The sequence below is a fragment of the Mytilus californianus genome, unplaced genomic scaffold (assembly GCF_021869535.1).
Source record: "Mytilus californianus isolate M0D057914Y unplaced genomic scaffold, xbMytCali1.0.p SCAF_9, whole genome shotgun sequence".
NCBI classification, from domain to species: Eukaryota; Metazoa; Mollusca; class Bivalvia; order Mytilida; family Mytilidae; genus Mytilus; species Mytilus californianus.
Window position 1 is genome coordinate 87760124 of NW_026262745.1, and position 18824 is coordinate 87778947.

Below are 18824 nucleotides of genomic sequence, written 5' to 3' on the forward strand. Positions count from 1 at the left end.
GTTTATATAAATGAACCCAATGATCCAACTATATTGCAAGATGATCTTGTGATTCAAATCTATTGAAAATTGTGAGTTCTTTATTTACGTCTGTAGTCAGAAAATGATATAATATGTATATGAAGAATTATCAAAAACGCACAATATCAATACTAATATCGTTGAGTTTTATAGCATTATTCGTTCCATTTCAAACAGAAGAAAATGTATAATAGCATGTATTTCTAAGATGGACAATTTTTAACATCAATTGGTTGATAAAGTTTTAAAGTAAAATCATGAAAACTTGTTTATAGATTATTTTTAGAAGGTAATAAAATATTGCTTTATTCTTATTCATATTTCGCCTTCGGTCTCAAGTAATAAATTAGCTTAACTTCTCTATGAGGGGTGAAGCTTACATGTCATATCTCTGTTTAAAGAAACAAACTATAACCACCAGACCATAGATGGCCAGTGACCTTGACCCTAGTATATAAGCACCTGTTCCATAATAACTTGTCATTATTTTTCTAGAGGGTGTGAAGTGAACACAACACTTCACTTGAATTCTGTTTAGTTATTTTATTTGTTATCTAAGATTTAGGGGCAAGTTACTTCAATTACATTTAACTTGTCTACGATGTACGACAAGTGCTAATGTTAATTAGACATAATAATTTCTCAATTGTCTACGATGTATGACAAGTGTTGTTGGAAATGAATTAAAAATTTCTTGTCTACGATGTGTGACAAGTGTTGATGGAAATGAATTAAAAATTTCTTGTCTACGATGTATGACAAGTGTTGATGGAAATGAATTAAAAATTTCTTGTCTGCAATGTATGACAAGTGTTGATGGAAATGAATTAAAAAAAAATTTTATTGTCTACGATGTATGACAATTTTATATATTCATTAAGTTTTTGCCTACGATGTAAGGCACATGTGTTACTAAATTCATTAACTCCTGTTTGTTAAACAGGTAGATATTTAAAAGTATTTCTTTTTACCTGAAGGTCGTGAGAACTCTTCAGAATTAGCACGTGTTTTACCTGTACAGGTACACATTATTTCATTACAATGGCTGAATTTGATAATGCAGATGTATTGCTTTAGCAAGATGTTTAGAATGATGTTAACACTAATGAGGGTGATGGCATTGATTTTCATCACCTCTGGGTTGTTTTAGAAATTAAAGATGATCAATCTAATAGGAAAACTAGAGGTATTTTGAATAAATCCTCTTCTTAAACAGTTATAGAACCTAGTAGTTTTATAAAAAATCATAAAAGGCATTGCAATTGGAAATGAATGACAAGTGACAAAGCAACAAAACCTGTCAAAAGGAAGTTTTAAAATCTAGTGCTACTGGTATAGCTTCAAAATATCCTAGATTTGTGAATATTTCTCAAGAGGAGATAGCACACTTGAGATTTAAAATAGGCATGTAGATTGATACATTGACTCATTATTATTAAATGTAGTGAAGAGCCTGTATGAACCATGAGGTTTGAGACAGTTTCTCTGCCTTCCACTCAAGCAGAGGTTGTAGAGAACCCTGCTGCTTTATTCCATTTTTGCCATTAGAGGCTTACTTTAATGAAGATTAAGTTCTAGATTTTGATCTGAACTACTGTAATGATACAGTGCATGTACCTCCTTTTGGAGTTTGTGCCATGGCTGATGATAGTCCAGCCAGAGCTGAATTTGATACTTCTTTTGATCCTGCATTAGGTTTTTCAGAAGCCTTTAAGGCTTCTCTTGGTGAGATTAATGGTCCAGTATCTCAGCCTGTTTGTTGAACAGTTTAATCATGATTTTGCTTGGGAAATACCAAAATTGTTTAAAAAGGCAGAAAACTGGGTCTGAATTTTCTTCTGGACTTTCTGTGACCCAGAGATACTTTATTAAGGGTTGACCATCACCCCTATTGTTGAGTTGGCTAATATTTGTTGTAAGAATGAGCCATTAGATCTTGATAATACAAGGTATTTATTGTCAAATTCTATTTGTTTGACCATGGGTTTCTGGTTAAACGCATAGGAGATGCTCAGAAATATCTAGATGATAAAACCGATTTGTAATTCTGATGTGATAGTTGATTTATCACGTTTTTAGTTATGATTGCATGAAGCAAACTTGGTGATTATACCAAGATTCTTAAGCAAATCCTAGATTCCTTGGAAGAGGTTCCAGGTCTAGCAATTATTTTACTCCCAGCAGTTATGGGAAAGGCAATATCAGTCTTTTAACTGCGGAGGTTCTGTCGGTCAACAGGGCGTATGGCAATTCCCGTCATTGAGAGGGAGAGGTTTCCCAACAGGGAACAGAGAATCTCAAAGAGGTCACAATTCTCAACCAGTTCCTATATACAGTAGATAACTTAAATATTATGAATTGGAAAATATTACTAATGATCTATTGATATTCGTTTTAATAAGAAATGGTTATAAAAATATTTTTAATGTTGTGCCACAAGGTTCATCATTTTTGAATAAAATACATTTCACTTTACATTAGGATGAAATAATTTCAGAAGTCTTAACATTGATAGCTAAGAGAGCTATTTAAAAGGATCATTTATCATTTGTTTAGATGTAATTTATAGGGATGATGATCTATATATATATAGCTAACATCCATAGATCTCACAGATGCATATTTTAATATCAATAATGATTATATCAAAAATTCCTGATTCATGTGGAAAGGACATTATATGATATGTATGTTCTTTGTTTTTGGATTGGCTTCTGCATAAAGAGTTTTTACTAAGGCTTTTAAACCTGTCTACGCATTTTTATGAAAAAATGTCACTTGAAGTATATACATGATAAAGTTACATTGATGATTCTATTATTATGGATCAGAATCTAGATAGTTGTACTGTGAATACAGAAAAAATGGTGCAAATGCTTGATAAACTGTGCTTCAGAATAAATTTTAAGAAGTCGGTCCTCATTCCTTGGAAATACATTGTTTTCCTTTGTCTCATTATTGATACTGAGTTATTTAAGTTTTTTCTGACAGATGAGAAAATAGTAAAATTATCTCCCTTGGGAAGTTCTTCTAAAATAGAATTGTGTAACTGTATTATAGATGTTTTGCATCATATATTGGTCTTGTTGCGCATGCTTTTAATGCGGTATCTGTGGGAATGTTACATTGCAGAAACATGGCGAGAAATAATGTTGAAGCACTGAATAGTTGTTACAGTGATTATTTTCATCAATAGGTGAAATTTTAACAATTTGAAATCAGAAATTGAAAATTAATAAGGCCCATCCAAATAAGTTTTTGGATTGGACCAGATGCCTCATCAGAAGGATTTGGGATCCAAATTTGAAGAAAAATTTTCTGTTGGTAGATGGAGCTTCTCGGAACGTAGGCTCATTTCATATAGATTACTTAGAATTGTTGGCTATATTTTTCTTTTGGAGAGAGATTTTTAGTCACAAAGAGTCTTGTTAATTGTTATACAATCAGAAATTACATTTTCAGTAGTTTTTATTCTGCAATAGGAGGTATAACCTCTTTGTCAGTTGACAGACTTACTACAAATATTTCATTATTTGGGCTTGGTGTTCAAGAAAGGACATTTTTATCACAGCTCATTATATTCCTGGAAAGAAAATTTTGATGCTTATCATATGTCTAGAAATTTTACAGATTCAACGGAATGGCAATTGAAAGAAGAAATATTTGTTTTGTTTTTATCACGTTTTCATTTTCAAATCTGTAGATAATTGTTTCTCTGTCTTTTGACCAAAAAGCTCCTTTCAGAGATGTTTTTACTTTTCATGGTCAGAATTAAGACCTTATATTTTCCCATCTTTTTCCTTGTTGGGGATAATTATAAAGAAAATTATTAGTGAAGTTCAGAAGGCTATTTTTATTATTTCTTTTTGGCCGGCTCAGAGTTGGTTTTCTTTGCTAAGACCATTTTAATTTATTTGCCAGTTAAACTGCTAAGCATAAAAATTAGAAACGATGTTGCATACTGAAGAATGCCTTCCCCTCAGGTAGAGACTAAATTTAACTGTGTGTATTGTAAAAATATAAGTGAACCAACACCTGAAGTGGTGATTGTGCGGTAGGGTAAAAACATGTGTATTGTATTCAGAAATCACTTATAAATATAAGATTTCAGAATCATTTGCAAAATATGTTTACACTTCATCTTGGAGACCATGCATCTATGATCAAGCATTATCAATATTTTTTGAGAAATTTCATTATTTGGTGTGTTCAAAGGAGAACCAATTCCTTATCACCATCTGAAAAGGATGTTATTGATTATTGAAATTTTTTGTAAAACAGAAGCTTTTCGTATTCAGCATGTTCAATGTAAATTTTACTTGGTCTATGTTGAAACAGACTTGATCCTTTAAGAAGTAGATGTTACTAAATTTGTTTGTTCACTATATGTGAAGGGTTGCTTAAACCTGAATCTGCAATTGAAGAGTTAGATACTCTTTCACTTGGGAGGTGAATTTAGTGCTAACTTTTTTAAGTTCTTTATATTCATTGGAGGATTTAACATTGAAGACTGTCTTTTATACTTGTGTCTTTATTTGCCTTGACTACAGCTGCCAAAGTACAATCTTTATCAGCTCTAGATTTACATTCTATGTCTTTCATTCAGAGACAAGGCAATTTATTTTTTCATATACATGAGCTTTTGAAAAATACTAGATCTGTTAGTTAGTCTACCTAATGAGGTGTTCAAGGGTTTTGATAAACCAAAACTTTGTGTTGTTAAGACAATGATTTATTATGTTTTTTGTACAAAATATGTGAGGAATTCACCTAAGTCTGTTTATTTTTTATGGAACGTTTCGTAAAGTTTAGATAGTTAGAGAGAGTTCTAATTTTAGCCGACGTTTTAAGGTTCACTCATTTAGAGGAACCTCTTCATAAGTGCCTATAGCTTTAGGATGTTCTATTAAAGACATTTTGGCAACAGCTTAGTCTGGTCATGTGCTAGAACTTTTTATAAGTTCAATAACAGGGAAGTGAATAATATCAGTACTAAAACACTTTTCTTCAGTTGTAATTACTGGATGATTTTGTGATTTTTATGCTTTATTAAATGTGGCATTTATGTAAAAATTGTTTTTAGTTTGTGTCTACACTTTAAACAAGCTAATTCATTACTTGAGACCGAAGGCGAAATATGAATAAGAATGTTCCTTCATCCAAGCATATCTTGGATGTGCAGGATGAAGGTCATTCTTAGAATATGAGCCTGAGGCTCGAAAGTAATTAAATCGCACCCTAGGGATTATCAGTCAGACCCACCCTTTTCCAATGGGTTTTATGGTCGACACAAACTTGCTTTAAATTATGACAAGTTATTATGGAACAGGTGCTTATATACTAGGGTCAAGGTCACTGGCCATCTATGGTCTGGTGGTTATAGTTTGTTTCTTTAAACAGAGATATTACATGTAAGCTTCACCCCTCATAGAGAAGTTAAGCTAATTCATTACTTTCGAGCCTCAGGCTCATATTCTAAGAATGACCTTCATCCTGCACATCCAAGATATGCTTGGATGAAGGAGCATCTTTCCTCACTAAATTGGTAAAAGATTTAAATATGCAGGTTGAAGATAAGACTACTAGTACTGTTTACGCCATGCAATTATTATCAACAGATTTTACAAAATCTCTTTTTTAAGATTGTTCAAAGGATTCTACCCAGCAATTATTTTTTTATTATAAAGCAATTTTAAAAGAATCGCAGCCATGTACTTTTTGTTTAGAAATTCTATTGTTTTCATTTCCTATGAATATAATTTTGTGCATTATTCCTGGCTATCCATGATACAATGGATTGGAAATTATTGTTTCTGCTCAAAGGAACATATGTTTGGTTTGAATGAAGTTTTAAAGATTGGATAAGTACAGAAAAATAGTATGTATGTTTCTTAACCCTTGCGAAAATAGTCAAAATAGATCAAAAGTGTCACTTGTTAGAAGCAGCATTTAAGTATCCACATCAATTGTACATGTATTATTTGGTCTCATATCCTTATAACTTTACCAATCTTACAAGTTTTTATAATTTGTCTGAAACTCTTATCAGGAATGTCATATGTTACATCTTTGAAAATCAAAAAATTATCTTTTCTAATATTGGTTCAAGTTCTGATTCTCATACCTAACCCCAAGACAAAAAAAGGTTGTCAACCAACTCGTTATTACTTTCGTAAAACTGTCGAAGGGATAATTTCAACTAATCCATCAATTGTTTGAAATTAAGGAAACGTAAACATTGCGTTTATTTTAAGTATGTTTCAGTTAATTTCGCTTTCGCGTTCGTGAATGATTGAATGACTGATAGAAAAGGCTGCTTAAGCAAGACGTAAAATGTTAATTTCGCATCGGAAAAGCTTTCATTGTACACTTATAAAGATATGTTGTGTTTTTTGTCTTTTTGTAATATGTTTTGTAATATGTTCAGTACTGATATCATTAAAGATTACTGTTACATTAAATTATACTAAAATTACCGCAGTGGATTAATCCGAAAATTTTTAAAAAACCGACATGGAATGTTGTCTGCCATAATTTTAGGGTTTTTTTTGTTGGTTTTTTCAGCTTTCATCACAAATGAAACCCCTTGGTTTTTATTGTTGAAATATTTCATAAGTTGTCAAATTGGAACCTTTAATGCCTTATCAACGGTGAATGCCGTACGATAACAAGTAGTTGTAAAAATTATTGTACTCTGGTTTTTGGAGAATAGGTGTTTCCGTGGAATCAAAGAACATCGCCTTGGTTTATAAACGAAAAAATGGAACAAAAACTAACACTATCAATCACACACATAAACTAAAAAAAATTTACAAAAGTTTGTAACCCGGAATTTTTTTTCGCTTAGTCGCTTTATGACTATTGAACAGCGGTATAATACGGGTGCCCATATTTCATACTATTGATTAAAACATGTAAGAAGATATATTTGTTATCGAACTCACATCCACGAATTCTTTTGATATCTTATTTAAGTCTTTTCCTTGTTTTTCTGAAGGCTTAATCTCCATACTACTGATTAGCGCTGTAAAAGATGTTGACACATCCGTGAAGTATTTTGCCTTGTTTATGACCATGAAGTAGTTTGCCCTATTTTCGTCCACGTAATAGTTTTCCTTTTGTTTTTTCATGAACTGCAATAAAAAATGTTGTTCTACTTTAACCACAACTACTACTGCTTTTATAGCTTTAATTCTTATACAAACAATTAGTACAAATATCATCTCCGTTTGATTTTAAAGAATCTGAATAATTTGGTTATTTTTATAGACCTGAACTGACCTGAACAGTTAAGACTATTCAACTCGGTGTGAGTCCGTACTGAATACCTTAATTCTGAAAACATATGTTTGTACTACACAAAATATAGATCTTTTACTCTGGCAATAGTATCAAAAGTATGGTCAAATAATTGGTAATGCTTTTTTTCATAAAAACAATGACAAATAAAGATACACTTATCTTGTCCTACAGCTGAGTTAATCTTACTTTGTTACAATCACTATGATTCAAACAAGTTATTTTCTGAAACTGATGTTATCAAAATAATTGAGTAGTTGATTAACAAAATATCTGAAACGTTTGGAGGACTTGCTTTGATAAGAAATAATTTACATTCCCAATGGAATCAACCGTGCTCCTCTTCTGGCCGACTTGTTAAGGCTAAATTCATACAAGAGTATCTCATGAAGAATGAAAAGAAACTGATATAATTCTTAAACTATACGTTCCGCTAATTACATGATGTCATCGCACTAAATAATGCAATGTTTGGTGACTATACTAAACAAATCTATCACACCGAACTTAAAATAAATCATTCGACAAATACACTGAAGTCTGGCTCGTATCTTGACTTATATTAGAAATTGACCCTGAGGGTCGATTAAAATCAAATCTTTACGATAAAAAAGATGATTTTAGCTTTTAATTATGATCTTTCTACCCGTTTCTATGTGGCAACATTCCAGCATATGTAGAATGTATCTACAAATTTGATATTCAAGAGCTTTCATTTTCTATTATGAATATTTCGATAAAGTATTGCTGCTTATAAGGACGCTATTAAACCAAAATTTCTAAGTTGTGAAGGTGAAATCTTTTCGAAAGTTCGACAGACGTCATCAAAGCTGGTTGACCATAATGAAATATCTGATTTACAGATTACGACGGATACGTCCCAATCGTGTATTAACAATTCCACTATTTTTTTGTTTGAATAAGACCTACTAATTAACATAAGCTTCACGATTGGTACCACCAGAGGTATAGGATCTTTATATATGCTCGGAGCACCTCCGATCTCCTTTGGTTTTTGTTGGGCATCGTGTTGCTAAGTTTTTAGTATATAATGTTGTGTTTTGTATACTGTGGTATGTCTCTTGGTGCTTTTTCGTTTTTTTTTTGATTGGTATTGGTCGTTTGCATTAAATCAATAAGGTAAGTCAAATTACATTGACATGTGTTTTGCTTGATCTAAATTCAATCATTAATTGCGGTTTTAACACATTCAAACGTGTGTATATTGATCGAGTAATATTATCGAATAAATACCTGTAATAAATCCTCCTTAAATTGCTCATAATACAAAATGAAATCTTCGGAAATGCATTGACGCCTTTGCTTGGACATTTTCTTTTTCAATTCGTTCATTCTTTTTTCATTAAAAGTCTGCTTCTGCAAATTAAAAAAATGCATTATTTCATTAGTGTCTTAAAGAACGACATACGTTATAGATGATAATTAAAAAATCAAGTAACATATCAACATTATCTCCAGAAGCACGCCTTCCTCATATTGATGTTGGTGATATGTACGACATATCCTCAAAAATAACAGATTAACATTATCAGCATTATCTCCAGTAGCACGCCTTTGTAACAATGATGTTGGTGATAATTTTGACATATTCTCAGAAACAACAGAAAAACATTATCTACATTTGTAAGACATGCATTACAAAACAATTGTAAAATAATGCAGTTATCGGTATTCATTTTACTATTTGTCAACTTAAAGTATATTTATAGATTATTACATGTAATTTTCCATATTGGCCCTAGTATCATCCCATGACTCATATCAAGCCCTCTGGCTTGATATTGGAGTCTTGGGCTGATACCAGGGCCAATATGGAAAATTACATGTAATAATCTATTTATCACATATTTTCAAGCTGTGGACGAAACGCGCGTCTTGCGTATTAAATTTTAAACCTGGTACCTTTTGTTAGCTATTATTCGTATGTTTCTCTGTCCTTTATGTTCTCCCATTTATTTGTATTGTAGTCCTGTCATGTAATGTTGTCATGTAATGTTGTCATTTTAATGTTATATTTAACATTGCCATACAAGCGAGAGGTTTGGCTAGCCACAAAACCAGGTTCAACCCACCATTTTTTCTAAAAATGTCCTGTACCAAGTTAGGAAAATGGCCATTGTTATATTATAGTTCGTTTCTGTGTGTTTTACATTTTAATGTTGTGTTTCTGTTGTGTCGTAGTTCTCCTCTTATATTTGATATGTTTCCCTCAGTTTTAGTTTGTAACCCAGATTTGTTTTTTTTTCTCAATCGATTTATGAATTTCGAACAGCGGTATACTACTGTTGCCTTTATTTACATTTCCTATTAATGCTGAGGAAGAATACACCTAACGCTATTTGGAAACCCAAGAATCTGTTCCGCTTGAACTTTCGATGTCATACAGCAATCATTTTTCAATTGTGGCGTCATATATTTTCTATTATGACGTCAACATTTTACGGGAACTTTTGTGATGTCCAGTAATGGCGGACCAATAACTATTCCCGCTGTTGATTTTCACATTTTTTTCATAACTTTCTATTGTTTTAAAGACTGCATTGTTTTTTCATTGTGTTCTTATTTTTCAGTTCTTGTATGAATTTACTTGCATCATTATTTGATACTTGAAGAAACCCTGGTTGTCTAGCTGCTTCAGATGACATCTTGTTTACAAAAAGTGTTTGATTGACAGGTTACCGGAAGTCATATTCGGGGGCTCGATATGGATTTTGAGGGCTGATATCGATATTGGCCCCGAGGGCAAATAACCAACTTTAACTTCCGGTTATTATTGGCCATGCAAAAACGTATATATAAGTATAAAATGTGTGATAATCTATCTGATATACACCGATTCAGCACTATACAGAGATTATGTGATGTGATGAATCAATTTATCCAGATAACAACTGCTTTGAGTCAATTTCAATACAAGAGTAAACGTTTGATTTAATAATAACAACATAAAATGCACACAGATCGCGTTAACGCATAAGGTAAAGTGCTAGTTAACAAAGGTCTATTATTTGTTACTTCTCATATGGAAACGTGGCGTTTATATGTAGTGCACATAAGTTAACACCGCGTAATTTTTTTGGGCCGTTTGTTTAGTATGATAGAGCTACAACCATTTAAATCATAGTACAAAAAATACTTACACAGGTTATAAACATCCTAATCATTCTTAAAATATGATAATTATCGAACTCACATTAACAAACTCTTTTGATATCTCATAGAACTCATCTGTGAGTTCTTTGTTTACAACAGGCATATGTTCTACAAGCTTGTAAAACGATTTTGATAAAACCGAGAAGCATCTTGCCTTTTGAACCCATTCAAACTGCAAAGAGAATATTTGTCTTGGATAAATAACCACCACTGCAGTTGATTGCACAGCTTTAGGTATGATAACTGCAATTAGTATATATATTATCTGAGTTGCTTTTTAATACAGCTGATTAGATTTTTACATTAAACTCAATGCTTGACAATATGGTAGTGTCCCGTCAATAAGATGTTCAGTAATTAAAATACGTGTGGATAGACAAAGAACACGAGGAAAGTCAAAATTAGCTACATGTATATACGCTATGTGACATCTGGTGATGAATGAAAGAGGAACGAAAGATACCAGAGGGACAGTCAAACTCATAGATCGAAAACAAACTGACAACGCCATGGCCAAAAATAAAAAGTTATAGTACTAGTACAAATGACACAGCATAGAAAACTAAAGACTAAGCAACACGAACCCCACCAAAAACTGGGGGTGATTTCAGGTGCTCCGGAAGGTAAGCAGATCCTGCTTCACATGTGGCATCCGTCGTGTTGCTTATGTTATTACAAATCCGGTAAATAGTCTAATTCGGTAGGTCACATTCGTGAAAAAGGAAGTGTATTGTAGTTACGACATAAGGAACATATCCGATATCATCTGTGAAACGGTTATTCCGTAACGGTCAACCAACTCGTGATGGCGTCCGTAAAATTTACGAAGGGATGATTTCAACTTCACCATTTGGAACTCTTGGTTGATTCAATGACAATTGACTGCCGTGTTTTCAGCTTCCTCAGTATAAGACGAGTTTGGTGACATATTGTTATATTTTCCAGCAAGTTCTACGTCTTTCAGTTGTAGTCATAATTTACCTTATACAAAGCAATGCTATCATTATACCGTTAGTTTGTCGAATCATTGAAGTATCATCGTGTATGACTGTTTGATTTTATTGCGACTATATGAATATGCTCTTGAAAATTGTATTATCAAATACATGTCTATTGACGTAAACGCTTGTTTTGCCTTGTCTAAATTTCAACGATAACTACAGTCCTAACTTAGTTAAAAGTGTGTACATCAATATCATTATATTAAAGAATAAATACGTGTAAAACACTCTTCTTGAATTCATCAAAAGAGTCTGCTAAATTTTTGATCATGTCATTATACATTTGGATAAACTTTCCCGTTATTTCCTCGATTTTCGTTTGTAATTCGTTCACCTTTTTTTCATTTAGTGTCTGCAATTTGAAAATATAATAAAGAATCACATAACGGAAGAAATAAAAAGTCAAATCAAACAAAAGAAGTATATTCATCAGCAAGTTTTTATCACAATGATGTTGGTGATATTAAGGATGTTTACTCCTCTTGTTTTTTTCATTTTTGCCAGTTTTTCGGAATCCTCTGGTTTTATCAATGTACTGCCATTAAAACATTTTGCCCACTAACCCCTACTTTTCTTTTCATAATTTTATTACATATAATTCAAAAAGCCATTTTTGAAAATCTTATAAAATCCTTGTTATTTTTTCACAGTTTTTGAAACAAAAAAGCGGCCAATGTTAAAAGTATGAAAAATCTAGAGAGAATCATTTCCCTCCAAATTTTCAATGGCTTATATCTCGAAAACATGCAAAAGGACCCTTCATTTTTTTTTCTGTTTTTATTTTTCTTCCTTTATTTATATACTATCATTTTATAACAGTCTTTTAAAAGGCTTGTTATTTTGAAACAGAGTAGCTAACATCCTTGATAACACAAACTTAGAAAAAGCAGAATAACATAATCTGCATTTATAAGAAATGCATTTCAAAACAATCATTAAAGTTAGCAATTGTTGGTCTTAACTTGGTATAAGCGATCTTATAACTATGTTCTAGACACTGATCATGTGATATAATTTATCAATGAACCCACAGTATTAAATCCTGAAATCACGTTTAGTACAAAGTGCACACTTGTGGTAACGTGCAACTATCATAGAAAACCGCACAGTATTTATGATAAAGCAACAGTTAACGTATAGGTAATCAAGCGTTAATTTAAGAGGGACGAAAGATACCACAGAGATAAACAAACTCATCAATCAAAAATAAACTTACAACGCTATGTCTAAAAAAGACAAAGACAAACAATAGTACACAAAAACAACATAGAAAAAAATAAAGACTAAGCAACACGAACTCCTCTAAAAACTGTGTGATCTCAGGTGCTCCGGAAAGGTAGGCATATCATGCTCCATATGCGGCACCCGTCGTGTTGATCATGCTTGTAAACACCCGGTACTAAGTCTAATTCGGTAGGTCACATTCGTGAAAAGGGAACGGGATAGTAGTAACGACATAAGGAAAATATCCGCTATTCGATGACGGTCAACCAACTCGGGATGGCGTCCGTAAAATTAACGAAGGAATGATACTTGTGTCTACTATAAATTTAAATGAGGCGTTTCCATGCGGTGGACATGAGTTAACACGCGTTAACTTTATCCCCGTCAAACCTGGTACAAAAAACCTGACACAGAACATTATCGTATGCCTAGAAGCATATTATATTCAACCGTGCTCCGAGTGGTTCTTTTAACAGAAAGATATATTATTCAAAAAGATAATAATTCCATAGAGGGATATAGGTATACAACAGAAGTGAGAGGTTTAGCTAGCTTTGAAACCAGGTTTAATCCACTGTTTTCCACATACGAAAATGCCTGTACCAAGTTATTATCCATTCGTTTGATGTGTTTGAGCTTTTGATTTCACCATTAGATTAGGGACTGTCCGTTTTGAATTTTTCTCGGATTTTAGTATTTTTGTGATTTTACTTTTTTCACATTATTTTTATTTATGCCCTTTCAGTTGTAATTTTAAATGCGTACCAAAACACGTATTATTCGTATTCTATGTATAAATAGAATTTACATGTAAATCTCATCGATTACGAAACGTAGTATCGTTGCACTTTGATTTCTTTTTCATTACTCTTGTACATTACTAAATATGTAATGCTACCCCAGTATTAACACTGATGGTCAGAAGCTTGTAGTCCAGTGACCATAATCGAATGTTTGTGTATTGCTTTTATCAAAAACCAGATCACCGATGGTTGTCTTTTTTATTGTTTCATCGTTTTGCATCCCGAAAAAAATTCACGTACAATACGGTATATATTTTGCTCGTTTCTGAGCGCCATACGATTACCAGGAGCTTTTTTCTCTCCAAAGAGTTTGTTCGTTAAAGAATAATTCAGCATGTCTTCATTTAAAAAGAAATAGAATAAAACTTTCAATTTGAATTGTAATTTTTTCATGAATGATTTCGATCTTTATTCTGCTTGAACATAGTATATATCTGTAATAGGTACACCGTTATTCTATTTTTTTCATATATTTTTGCTCATTTTTCTCTTCTTTTTTTTTCAATTTGACCAATATTTCTTTTATATAAACCCAATTCTGACCCTCATAACAATGATAATCGTAATCATTAAGACATATCTTTACTATCGAACTCACATCAGCCAATGCTGTTTCGATCTCGTTTAAAACTTCATACTTATCATCTTCTGGATCTTTTAGAAAAGCAACAGGCATAATGCCGGCATGTTCAGCTAACTTGTCAAACGCGGTCGATAAAACCGAGGAGTAGTCTGCCTTTAACTGTAAAGAGAATATGTTTGTGGAACCAAATTAACCCGCAACTTGTTGGTTCAGCTATAGTTCTTCTACATGCAATTTTTACAAATATAATCTGTGTTGATTTCATAAATTTGAATGGTTAGCTTTGGCATAGAACTGAATCTTGAAAAATAAGATTACATATTGTGTGCTTTTCTATCAACTTCTTCTTTAATCAGTTATGATATTAAAAATAGATATAAGAAGATGTTGTATGAGTGCCAATGAGACAACTCTCCATCCAAGTCACATTTTATAAAAGTAAACCATTATAGGTCAAGGTACGGTCTTCAACACGGAGCCTTGGCTCACACCAAACAAAAAGCTATAAAGGGCCCCATAAAAAAATTACTAGTGTAAAACCATTCAAACGGGAAAACCAACGGTCTAATCTATATAAAAAACGAGAAACGAAAAACACTTATGAACCACATCAACAAACGACAACTACTGAACGTCAGATTCCTGACTTAGGACAGGTGCAAACAATTGTAGCGGGTTTAAACGTTTTAATGGTACAAAACCTTCACCCTTATCTGAAACAATAGTGTAACATCACAAAATAGAAATAAACACAATAAAATATCAATTGGAATGGCTTAACTCAATCAAAAGACGAAGTGACCAAATGAACATACACTGAACGAATAAATTTGATCTATGATACAATGTAAATACGAGGTTAATAAAAATAAGGGATGAATAATTATAGTAAAAGTATTATACCGCTGTGAAATGCTAAACAAGTTCAGAAAAACATCAGCTTTGAAAAAAATTACGCCATTTGTAATATCAAAATTAAACACAGGTTAATGAAAATCATTTTGTAGATAAATTACTTCTTCTTCTGTCTGTATAACCTTACGTTTAGGAACACCAAGAAATTTCTTGTATAACAATTAAACTATTCTAAAACTTGATAACTGTTGAGTGAATATCAACAATAAACTATAAAATTGGTGCTCAATGAACTTCGTGTTCTTCGTGTATAGGTGCCGAAAGTGTGATGTATATACAGTATAAAGGGAAAAATTAACGAAGGAATGATACTTGTGTCTACTATAAATTTAAATGAGGCGTTTCCATGCGGTGGACATGAGTTAACTCGCGTTAACTTTATCCCCGTCAAACCTGGTACAAAAAACCTGACACAGAACATTATCGTATGCCTAGAAGCATATTATATTCAACCGTGCTCCGAGTGGTTCTTTTAACAGAAAGATATATTATTCAAAAAGATAATAATTCCATAGAGGGATATAGGTATACAACAGAAGTGAGAGGTTTAGCTAGCTTTGAAACCAGGTTTAATCCACTGTTTTCCACATACGAAAATGCCTGTACCAAGTTATTATCCATTCGTTTGATGTGTTTGAGCTTTTGATTTCACCATTAGATTAGGGACTGTCCGTTTTGAATTTTTCTCGGATTTTAGTATTTTTGTGATTTTACTTTTTTCACATTATTTTTATTTATGCCCTTTCAGTTGTAATTTTAAATGCGTACCAAAACACGTATTATTCGTATTCTATGTATAAATATAATTTACATGTAAATCTCATCGATTACGAAACGTAGTATCGTTGCACTTTGATTTCTTTTTCATTACTCTTGTACATTACTAAATATGTAATGCTACCCCAGTATTAACACTGATGGTCAGAAGCTTGTAGTCCAGTGACCATAATCGGATGTTTGTGTATTGCTTTTATCAAAAACCAGATCACCGATGGTTGTCTTTTTTATTGTTTCATCGTTTTGCATCCCGAAAAAAATTCACGTACAATACGGTATATATTTTGCTCGTTTCTGAGCGCCATACGATTACCAGGAGCTTTTTTCTCTCCAAAGAGTTTGTTCGTTAAAGAATAATTCAGCATGTCTTCATTTAAAAAGAAATAGAATAAAACTTTCAATTTGAATTGTAATTTTTTCATGAATGATTTCGATCTTTATTCTGCTTGAACATAGTATATATCTGTAATAGGTACACCGTTATTCTATTTTTTTCATATATTTTTGCTCATTTTTCTCTTCTTTTTTTTTCAATTTGACCAATATTTCTTTTATATAAACCCAATTCTGACCCTCATAACAATGATAATCGTAATCATTAAGACATATCTTTACTATCGAACTCACATCAGCCAATGCTGTTTCGATCTCGTTTAAAACTTCATACTTATCATCTTCTGGATCTTTTAGAAAAGCAACAGGCATAATGCCGGCATGTTCAGCTAACTTGTCAAACGCGGTCGATAAAACCGAGGAGTAGTCTGCCTTTAACTGTAAAGAGAATATGTTTGTGGAACCAAATTAACCCGCAACTTGTTGGTTCAGCTATAGTTCTTCTACATGCAATTTGTACAAATATAATCTGTGTTGATTTCATAAATTTGAATGGTTAGCTTTGGCATAGAACTGAATCTTGAAAAATAAGATTACATATTGTGTGCTTTTCTATCAACTTCTTCTTTAATCGGTTATGATATTAAAAATAGATATAAGAAGATGTTGTATGAGTGCCAATGAGACAACTCTCCATCCAAGTCACATTTTATAAAAGTAAACCATTATAGGTCAAGGTACGGTCTTCAACACGGAGCCTTGGCTCACACCAAACAAAAAGCTATAAAGGGCCCCATAAAAAAATTACTAGTGTAAAACCATTCAAACGGGAAAACCAACGGTCTAATCTATATAAAAAACGAGAAACGAAAAACACTTATGAACCACATCAACAAACGACAACTACTGAACGTCAGATTCCTGACTTAGGACAGGTGCAAACAATTGTAGCGGGTTTAAACGTTTTAATGGTACCAAACCTTCACCCTTATCTGAAACAATAGTGTAACATCACAAAATAGAAATAAACACAATAAAATATCAATTGGAATGGCTTAACTCAATCAAAAGACGAAGTGACCAAATGAACATACACTGAACGAATAAATTTGATCTATGATACAATGTAAATACGAGGTTAATAAAAATAAGGGATGAATAATTATAGTAAAAGTATTATACCGCTGTGAAATGCTAAACAAGTTCAGAAAACATCAGCTTTGAAAAAAATTACGCCATTTGTAATATCAAAATTAAACACAGGTTAATGAAAATCATTTTGTAGATAAGAATACTTCTTCTTCTGTCTGTATAACCTTACGTTTAGGAACACCAAGAAATTTCTTGTATAACAATTAAACTATTCTAAAACTTGATAAATGTTGAGTGAATATCAACAATAAACTATAAAATTGGTGCTCAATGAACTTCGTGTTCTTCGTGTATAGGTGCCGAAAGTGTGATGTATATACAGTATAAAGGGAAAAATTAACGAAGGAATGATACTTGTGTCTACTATAAATTTAAATGAGGCGTTTCCATGCGGTGGACATGAGTTAACTCGCGTTAACTTTATCCCCGTCAAACCTGGTACAAAAAACCTGACACAGAACATTATCGTATGCCTAGAAGCATATTATATTCAACCGTGCTCCGAGTGGTTCTTTTAACAGAAAGATATATTATTCAAAAAGATAATAATTCCATAGAGGGATATAGGTATACAACAGAAGTGAGAGGTTTAGCTAGCTTTGAAACCAGGTTTAATCCACTGTTTTCCACATACGAAAATGCCTGTACCAAGTTATTATCCATTCGTTTGATGTGTTTGAGCTTTTGATTTCACCATTAGATTAGGGACTGTCCGTTTTGAATTTTTCTCGGATTTTAGTATTTTTGTGATTTTACTTTTTTCACATTATTTTTATTTATGCCCTTTCAGTTGTAATTTTAAATGCGTACCAAAACACGTATTATTCGTATTCTATGTATAAATAGAATTTACATGTAAATCTCATCGATTACGAAACGTAGTATCGTTGCACTTTGATTTCTTTTTCATTACTCTTGTACATTACTAAATATGTAATGCTACCCCAGTATTAACACTGATGGTCAGAAGCTTGTAGTCCAGTGACCATAATCGAATGTTTGTGTATTGCTTTTATCAAAAACCAGATCACCGATGGTTGTCTTTTTTATTGTTTCATCGTTTTGCATCCCGAAAAAAATTCACGTACAATACGGTATATATTTTGCTCGTTTCTGAGCGCCATACGATTACCAGGAGCTTTTTTCTCTCCAAAGAGTTTGTTCGTTAAAGAATAATTCAGCATGTCTTCATTTAAAAAGAAATAGAATAAAACTTTCAATTTGAATTGTAATTTTTTCATGAATGATTTCGATCTTTATTCTGCTTGAACATAGTATATATCTGTAATAGGTACACCGTTATTCTATTTTTTTCATATATTTTTGCTCATTTTTCTCTTCTTTTTTTTTCAATTTGACCAATATTTCTTTTATATAAACCCAATTCTGACCCTCATAACAATGATAATCGTAATCATTAAGACATATCTTTACTATCGAACTCACATCAACCAATGCTGTTTCGATCTCGTTTAAAACTTCATACTTATCATCTTCTAGATCTTTTAGAAAAGCAACAGGCATAATGCCGGCATGTTCAGC

The 18824-nt window shown here is 32.3% G+C and overlaps 1 protein-coding gene across 9 annotated transcripts in view; it reads right to left on the bottom strand.

Moving 5' to 3' along the window:
* LOC127715428 (transient receptor potential cation channel subfamily M member 1-like) overlaps positions 1 to 18824 on the bottom strand; it is a 77626-nt gene that overhangs the window by 35645 nt on the left and 23157 nt on the right. For 7 of the 9 annotated variants that reach the window (XM_052221463.1, XM_052221464.1, XM_052221461.1 and 4 more), the window contains exons 12-17: positions 16425 to 16568; positions 14121 to 14264; positions 11713 to 11847; positions 10535 to 10666; positions 8575 to 8697; positions 6966 to 7154 (exon numbers count right to left, since the gene is read on the bottom strand). In XM_052221463.1, coding sequence (XP_052077423.1) covers positions 6966 to 7154; positions 8575 to 8697; positions 10535 to 10666; positions 11713 to 11847; positions 14121 to 14264; positions 16425 to 16568 — 867 coding nt within the window. The remainder of the gene's footprint in view (positions 1 to 6965; positions 7155 to 8574; positions 8698 to 10534; positions 10667 to 11712; positions 11848 to 14120; positions 14265 to 16424; positions 16569 to 18824) is intronic. The other 2 variants (XM_052221465.1, XM_052221466.1) reach the window with 2 other exon arrangements.